The sequence below is a fragment of the Rhynchophorus ferrugineus genome, unplaced genomic scaffold (assembly GCF_030347505.1).
Source record: "Rhynchophorus ferrugineus isolate W39M unplaced genomic scaffold, kcgeb_rfMv2 rfM2, whole genome shotgun sequence".
Taxonomy (NCBI): domain Eukaryota; kingdom Metazoa; phylum Arthropoda; class Insecta; order Coleoptera; family Curculionidae; genus Rhynchophorus; species Rhynchophorus ferrugineus.
Window position 1 is genome coordinate 93,373,088 of NW_027472581.1, and position 9,522 is coordinate 93,382,609.

General features: G+C 32.1%; 1 protein-coding gene across 1 annotated transcript; it reads right to left on the bottom strand.

Moving 5' to 3' along the window:
- Positions 1 to 220: 220 nt before the first annotated feature.
- On the bottom strand, positions 221 to 1,382 carry LOC143191680 (uncharacterized). Its single transcript, XM_076397046.1, has 2 exons — positions 1,242 to 1,382; positions 221 to 1,183 (listed from the first exon to the last, which is right to left on the bottom strand). Exons 1-2 carry the CDS (start codon positions 1,242 to 1,244, stop codon positions 314 to 316), a joined length of 873 nt encoding a protein of 290 aa, XP_076253161.1. The 5' UTR covers positions 1,245 to 1,382; the 3' UTR covers positions 221 to 313.
- Positions 1,383 to 9,522: the final 8,140 nt, after the last annotated feature.

Genomic DNA, 9,522 nt, shown 5'->3' on the forward strand with positions numbered 1-9,522 from the left:
ATATTCCAGTTAATTTGCCATCACTGATGTTTACTATCATGATGGAAACATGGAGGGTATGATACATGTTCTTGGGGATACTTATAGGTTACAGTATAATGAGATTATGTTTATTATATATTTGGTAACCATCACTTGTCGTTTTAAAAATAACTGAGTGTTAAAAAGTTGATTCTCCTGTTATTCAATAAAAAAATAAGTGTTAAAAAAACAACTTGACTACTTACAAAAGAGTTTACTAGCGATAAAATATGATTACATTACGAGTACAAAAATATTTATAACAGGGTGTAGGGTCAAAAAATTTACGGAACTATCTGGTACATGTAATCCCTTCGACATTGTTTGGACTCTTGGAAAATCCTCTAGACACTTCAATGTTGTTTCTTTTTAATTTGTTGACTGTTTGGGTTAAAATATCACACTTGAAACTGTTTATTGATATTTTAATGGAGTTCAACTGCCTAGCATTCGTTTTAAGATCATCCACATCCAAACTGTTTAAATAATTCGAGCTCAAATCCAGTTTCTGCAGGTTAGAGAGTCCTTTAAAAGCACCTCTTTCAATGGATCTCAGTTTGTTATCGTTTAACAGTAAAAATTGCAGATTCGTAAGACTCTTGAACGTATTTGCACTTAAAACTTCAATGGCATTATTACCCAAGGTCAGGACTTGAAGTTGTGGCAAAGAGTTGATAGCAGATGGAATGGTTCTCAATGAATTGAAGGCTAGGTTCAAATAGTTCAAGTTTGTTAAAGCATCGAAGCACTGGGGATGTATTTCCGATATTTTGTTCATACCGAGGTCGAGTTTTTGAAGTTTCTTTAGATTCTTGAACGAATTCTTGCTAATGGAGCTGAGCTGGTTATTGTAGAGATTCAGGTCTGTTAAGGACACGAGTTCATTCAGCGAGTCGTCTTCCAGTTTCTTGAGCTTATTGTTTTTTATTTCTAGGATTGTTACCTGGGGTACGAACTTGAAGCTGTGAGCGGGTATTTGTTCTAGATTTCCATTGGAGATGCTCAGATATTGTTTATAGTTCTCTATTTTGAGTGGTTTGTTCAGTTTGAGACTGTCCCACGAACAGGTAGTGATTGCGATTGTTGAGGAACAAGTTTGCAGTGATGACTCAAAGCATGCTATGATAAGTAACGTCGTGAGTGCATTTTTCATGGTAATAATCTGAAAGTAAGCGCGGATATTCTGTAAACGATAAAAACGAAACAAAACGTCTACTTACCATCGTTGCCAGTAAACGTATCACAGAACAATATTCACAAGACGATTTCAAAAACACGATTCGTCACATAAATCATAAACGGTTCGGATTTTGGTGTTACGGTTAGAACTTGAACTCGAAGTTTATCGAGACTCTTCTTCGGGGTTATCTGAAACGAAACAGTTGGCAGCTATGTGAGATAGCACGATTTCGAGCGCAGACAACAATTATGGGGTAACGACTACATCTTAGTAAATATAACGAGTTAATTCGACCGATATATAATATAAGGTTGGGAAAAATTAATTTCGGTTGTTGTCTAATTTGAAGCTTCCCCGTGAAAAATAGGGTCGAGCCGTTACTTTTTCCCATCTCTTAGGCAATTTTCTGAAATCGGTAAAAATGTTTCAAAAGAACGATGTCTCTTTTGGGGCTATCCACAGATCAACCCATTTTTTGTTAGGTCACGACTCATAAGATGGCACAAGTAGTAATCAGAAGGAGCAAGATCTGGGGAATACGACAGATAAGGTAGCCGTTTTAATATGTCCAAGTATGTTTTCACCGCTTTTGCAACATGAGAGCGTTGTCATTTTCGCAGAGTGCTCGACTCCAACTCATGGATTATAGTTGATAGCGATCCCTATTGACGGTTTTGTTAGGTTTTAGCAGTTCATAGATCGAATATTAGCTTGGAGCCATTAATATTCTGCTTTGTTGTTGATGTTGAAGCATGACCAGGAAGTCCCCATGATTTTTATCTTTGTGGATTATGGTAATGGATCTACTTTACATCACCAGTAACAATAGGATGCCAAAAATATTTGTAATTTTGCCGTTGAATCAGCATTTCACACATGACCAAACGTCTTTCAATGTCTCTTGGCTTCAGTTGGCTTTTAGGTCATTCTCATGTTCTTCAAGTGACTGGAAATAGTCTTTGTTTTACTCCCTACAATTCTGGATGTTCTTCTTGCGTTTTATACGTCATCGATTAATGCCTTCAAATGAATCAGCATTTCACACATGACCAAACTTCTTTTAATGTCTCTTGGCTTCAGTTGGCTTTTAGATCATTCTCATGTTCTTCAAGTGACTGGAAATAGCCTTTGTTTTACTCCCTACAATTTTGGATGATCTTCTTGCGTTTTATACGTCATCAATTAATGTCTTCAAATGAATCAGCATTTCACACATGACCAAACGTCTTTCAATGTCTCTTGGCTTCAGTTGGCTTTTAGATCATTGTCATATTCTTCAAGTCACTGGAAATAGTCTTTGTTTTACTCCCTACAATTCTGGATGTTCTTCTTGCGTTTTATACGTCATCGATTAATGCCTTCAAATGCTTGTTTTTGATTTTTTAGCTGTCCAGAACGCTTCCTTTCTGACATGAAAACGATAGAGCATGGTTGACACAGGAAAGATGTGTATCTCTAGTATTACTAATTATATCAAGCTATAATATAGCATGCTTGAAAGACAATACTCATATTTCATGGTTGGTACAGGAAAAATGTGTATCTCTAGTATTACTAATTATATCAAGCTATACCATAGCATGTTTGAAAGACAATACTCCATAGAATATTCTATATCTAAAAAATCTCTATTACCTCCTTAAATCAATCTACCTTTCATTTCATGGTTGTGACGAATTGTGGATCAGTCATAAGGCGTCTAATGTCTGATGCGTCAAAAATACTTTCCTTTATCTTCACTTCTGATAGGCTTCGAAACATTGAAACTATTTATTTCAAACTATCGCCATCTTGGACAAGTAATTTTAGAAATTATGAATAGCAACTTTAAGTGCAGTGGTAGTAGACTAACTTGGAAATGGTACGTTTGTTTCCAATATTTCTTGAAGGGCGCCTGTTTGGACAGCTTTAATCTCCCTCGGCGGTCGACTTTTTTGGCCCAGTGATTTTCTCTCCATGGTCTTCAAAATTTAAATTTAAAATTTTAAATAGCGAGTAACCAATTCCACAGTTTTTGTAGGTTTTTCTGAGGTGTACGGAATGATCTACAGTAATGGATGTATAAAAACCGTCATCGTGTAGTAGAACTGCTTTAAGAATTCTTTTTGTTGTTCTATATTGTATGGGATGTTAAATGTATACGTAGCACCTTCAATATTGATGCAACAAACGGATTATTGACACCCCATAATATTTTCCATATTATCTAACCAGTACAATTATATAATTCTGAGTCTGATTTGCCCAGCTTTTGATATAATGTGATGTTTTTAATATATCTGTCATCGAGAAGGATGCTAAGGTATTTCGCTGATCGTTCTTGATTAATTGGTTTTGACAATTGATATAGACAAATTTTTAACTATAAAACGGTATCTTCCAGTCTTTAGCCATTTGTGGATCTTTGAGCCTCTAGTAGTTTTTCTATAACTTTATCTAGATATGTCTTTCCTTGTTAGGATATAGATAGATACACAAGAGATATACAAGAGGATATACAGATATAGAAGAGGTTCCAAGAAACTACCCTAAAGAATTCTAGCTGAAATATGTTTAAGTGCTGAAAATCAGGATACGTTACTCCACAACTACCTCTGGATTTGGAACATGCGCGTAGACCTGGATCAAATATACAAAATACAAAACTATCAACGACACCCTAATGATCTAGTGACAAGGAAAATATAATGCATTGTTATAAGTATATTAAGAGTATAAGTAAATCAATTACTGTTTTGTAAAAATAATGATGTATTGATTGAGATTTTCTTCAGTTTCAAAGTGCGATAATCTATTCATTTTAGGCTAGTAAATGTACAATATGTTTGTGGATCAAGAACAGTAGCGATCATAGTTGATCGTATTTGGAGATTTTTAGTAGAATTTCACTGCTTTCATATATAGTGATAGCTTTTTCATTTGGGTTTAACTATATTGGCTGTGTTTGATCCAAACTTTTATGGTTATGTTTATTTATTTGGTTTTTGGAGATCTCGTTAATTGTTGAAATATGTAAATTAATTTAAATATGGTGTTTACATCAAAAGAGAAAAGCATATCGAAATTATTTTTGTTACTTCATATTATTCAACAATTTTTTAAATAAAATGTCCTATTTCAAAAATGTTTCAATGTTTATTTCCCTCCTTATACTTTTAAGATTAAACCAATTATATATAAAATTTGTGTATATTTTAATATAACAAATAATGATGTATAATATGATGTTTTTATAAAAATAGAATGGCTCTACATATATAAATTAGATTTTAATTATTTCGTTATATTTAATAATTTTTAAATAAAGTGTGTTATTTCCAAAATTCTACCAGTTTTATTTACCTCTTGAACCTATTTATCTGCTTATATATATATATATATATATATATATATATATATATATATATATATATATATATATATATATTTCTTTTCGATATTAAACCTAATAATCACTGTATGTACGTATGCGCAAAACTCTTATTATTGTCTGTCTAAAAATTAATTGGAGGTCGATATACGCGCCAAATCCAGAGATATTTTTGAAGTAACGTATCCTTTGAGAATGTTTCTTCATGAGAAAATCTTTTTTTTTTTTTTGCAAAATATACAACTCTAACAATTGACCGCAGTTGGCAGTTGGTTAATGACCATGCTAAAGACACAATGTTCTTCCAGTACCTTTGATGATGATATTTACGTAAACATATAAAATTAATTCAACCTGATTTTTTGTTGCTCTCGTCGGCCATCCCAGCAATGCAGTTCAAATAATTTACTATTTACTAATAGATTAGTAAAAATATCCGGGATAGTTTCCAGTTAGCGAACCAATTCCGTTAAAGTTACGACCGAGCAACACGATGCGTTTTGTTTTACAACTGAATTAGCTTAAAGTGAATTAGTTAAATTGCCAGAAATGTTCGGGCTAGACTCTTAATTAAAATAGATACCTTCGTTCCCCAAACACCGTTTGGATTTTGTAACAAAATAAGCGAAATAAAATTAACTTATAAACACAAATCCCAAAAGGTATCCGATCTGTACCGTTATCTGCTATATCAAGAATTATCTTATCCATTAAAAACGGATATATTAATTTTTTTTTGGTCCTAGCATATGGGTCTAGACACGAAATTTGTTAAATTAATCACTATTCGCCAGATTTAACTCCCTGTGATTTTTGGTCTTTCTCGTTTATCTCAAACGACAGATAACATCTGATATTTAATACTTTACGTTTTTATGTACAAATATTTTGATAAAATAAAACAATTGATACAATAGACTTCTTAGATAGATAAGATATTTTATATAAGTTTGATATATAATTCATTTACATTTGAAGAAATTGGTACGGTGCTTGGTTACATTTATTCCATTTCGATTTACATTTGACGTTGGATTGGTAATCATCATATAGTTACTCAAATCATTTTTTTAAGTACTTTGCTGTTAATAAGTGAGTAAACAAAAAATCAATCAAAGTTGAAGAACTTGCTTGAAACCAACACTAGAGACATATGCTTATTCGAATAATTCGGAAATATAGAGGCTTTGAAGTCTATTAAAAGATCTATTGAAAATTGAACATAAACTTTTGGATTCGAGCTGTTGGAGTTTGAGGACTGCAACACTTAAGAAGCTATTTCATAGAGATCATTACAATAATGACAACTGTAAAATGCCCAGGACTATATACATTCTTTCGTCGTTTTTTTTTAGAAGGACAGTGTATAAACTACATTCTGTAGTTAGATGATTTCCTTTGGATTTCACAACTATGCTAGGAGAGAAACTATGAAGTAAATAAAATCTTAAGAGGAATACTTTTATTATTTATTATTGGCTTGCTAAAATGAATATCGTTTTCAAGTGCGTCACTTGCTGCCATTAGCTCTAGATAACAATCGTTCTAATTCCAATTAATAAAAATTATGTGGGTCAAGAGAATTCAATAAAAAGTTAATTACATAAAGCATAATTCATAATATGTATTTTTTATGGGTTATTGTTGATAGGAAATCTAATAGTTAAGTAAATATACTTTACTATATTAAAATAATTATTTATATTAATAACACAAATTGACTACCATGATAAGTTTTGCAAAATTGAAAAATTATAGGTATAACGTATATATATTTAACCATTTTTTTACCTGTTTTCAAATGATTATAGCTGTCGGAGACAATAGTGAAGAAGCCTCATGAAAATTACAACAGGCAAGTGACAATATAAATAATTGGACACAAACTTGGAATATAAGAATTAATGAAAGTAAATCGGTACATGTGCAGTTCACCTATAAATAGACCATACAAGCACCAATAACATTAAATAACACTACCGTTCCATATAGTAACAACGCTAAATATCTCGGAATGAATCTCGATGCAAAACTTAACTGGAAGGATCATATAAGGAAAAAAAGGAAAGAACTGGAATTGAAATATAGGAAATTGTACTGGCTAATTGGAAGAAAATCACAATTATCAGTACATAATAAATTGCTATTATATAAGCAAATACTGAAACCTATATGGACATACGGAGTTCAATTATGGGGATGTTCTGCAAATAGTAACATAAATAAAATACAAACTACTATAGGATTGATTACCTACATCGAGACCTTCAGATACCCACAGTCAGTCAAGAAATCAAGAGAATTACAAGGGGGCATGAGGAAAGACTCCATTCTCATGAGAATATTGAAATATTGCAGCTTTTGGATACTACCAGAACAGGACACAGACTAAAAAGTATCAAACCATCTGATCTTGTGTAGTGTTGTGTAGTGAAGTGCATGTATTAAAATATAGAGCAGTGAAATAAACATTATTTTAGCAGACATTGAGATAGGGCCGATAGGTCCTCCTAGACATATACCTAGATTTAAGTTATCATAAAGACAAATTGTGGGTTAGAGGGAAACGACTAGTAACAATGTATTAATTCAATAATAGTAAATACATATTAAGTTTCTTATATGCATAACTTACTTTATTATATATATTAATATCACAAATTGTCTACCAGGATAAGTTGCAAAATCAAAAAATTATAGGTATAACGTATATATATTTAACCATTTTTTTAGGTGTTTTTAGGATATTTAACATAACGTTGTTTCAGAGCAATTTATAAAATTAGTGCTACAAAATTAGAACAATTTGCTAATAATCCACACCCTATATACTTATTTAGTGTGGTCTGTGGAAAACGCCAATCTGATTTCGAATGAATGCGCATGAGTGGCTTTTCCTGACGTAAACTTCAGTTCGTTGGCAATCCATGGACTAGGAGTGTTCCTCAAAGCTTTAATGCCTTGTTCTTGGAATAGTCGTGGTTTTGGCGTTTATGGTTTCGAGTAACAACAAAAAAATCAAACTAAACAACATTTATCCGGACAATTATTTAGGAGGGCGTCTCCAGATAATCTAGTCGGATGATTTTATTTTATTTTCGTGTAACGTGGCGTTGTCAACGTTGCCGCCAAGGCCCCGGCACTAATATATATTACGGGATCAGGGATTGTAATGTTATCCTTCAGTAAATATAAGGACAAACGGTCGCGTAAAGGTGGCACCTCGTCATAATTTAGGATTAGAGTCATGCCCGGATAATTTATAGCGGGGAAATTTTAATATCGAACAGATGTCTCTGGGTGAAAATTCAAGAAAATTTAGCAGTTTACGAGTTTAAAAAGTGATAGATGGCCGACCGTCTCGGCGAACGGCAGATACATAAAAAAAGATTTAATAAGGACATATAAACGCTGGAAAACTTTATATTCTTTCGCTGATGATCCTGCCATGGCATTCGGCGAAATTATTCGCTTTTTTCCTCGTGTTTCTCGTCGAGACGTTTCTTTCGTCGTTGCCAATACAATGTTATAAATGACGCGTTGTATTTAACGTTATTAACGGCTTGAATATCTTCACGCTGATATTCCTACTGAAATTATTGCTATTTTTGTGACCATTTGATTCTTAAGTCCATTGATGTCATGCTAGAGTCGATCTATTTTGAATCGTTAATAGGCATTTCCATTATTTTTCATCAGAAATATTTAAAAATGTTCTATTTATCGTCAATTTCGTTTTAGGAAACAATATTGCACCATTGGTCGGGTTCACAGTAGCATCAATGTCATCAAAAAATCACTAGAAGAAAATAAAATTTGTTCTGCAATATTTTTAGATTGTTCAAGTTTTTAGTTACATTTTCATGACGTTTTAGAGGGAAGATAAAAATCCTTCTCTCTTACCAATATTCAAAAATTTTAGAGGCATATATAGCTGACATATATTTCAAAGTTGAATAGGAAGATGGCTATTCTGACTTGAGGAAAATATAAGCAGATGTGCCATATGGAGGTGTGATGAGGTGCATTGAGACCAGTCATTTATTTGCTGACACTTGAAGCTTGCTTACATATTGTTGCTACATTTACATATAATGCTGCAATCTTAGCCATTGTAGCTAACAACACTAAATCGGTCAGAAAGATACAAAGAGCCGAAAAACATTGTCATGCAAAAAAGGAGCATCAAAATGAATCGAAATAAATGATATGCATTCATGATTTCACCAACAAAAGATTCAAGCACAACCCAGTGCCGAGCCCAAACAGTACAAAAATGATAAAATAATTTTGTGGCATATGCAAGAAATTAAATTACGAAAAAACAAATCTAATTTATTGCTCGTACTGACTTCAAAGTTATCAGTTGGTAGTAGTTAAAATAATAATGTAAATAGATAAATAGGTTTAGGTAGGTATTAAGCTAAATTTTGTGTATATAGTAGAATATAAAATACTTGTAGTAGATCGGTTAAATAAGGATTTTGTTCATTTTTATTTAGTTATTACAATGATTATTATTATGTACATATTTTATTTTGATACGTTTTTTTGTGTTAAAAATGTTTAGTTTACAATATATGTGGCGCTGATCAAAATACATGCAAATACCTAATATTTTGATTGAATAATGCTCAAGAAAACTAGTAGTAAAATTCGAAAGATAGAACAAATACATGGAAACAATGGAAATCATGACATAAACGATCTGTTAACACAGCCAATATAAAAGTGGTATTTGAACCAATAAAAAATTGGTAGTTTTATATAGATTGGCTGACCAGCAGGTAATGTTTACTGATTTATAATTAATAATACATCAAGGGTATCTAAAACACTGCTAGTAAGCTCCTAAACTTACTAAAATAGTAAAGAGACGAATATATTGACAGAAAATGATGTGCTATTGATGTTAAAAAAGTAAAACAGTATTAGTTCTATGAAATATAAC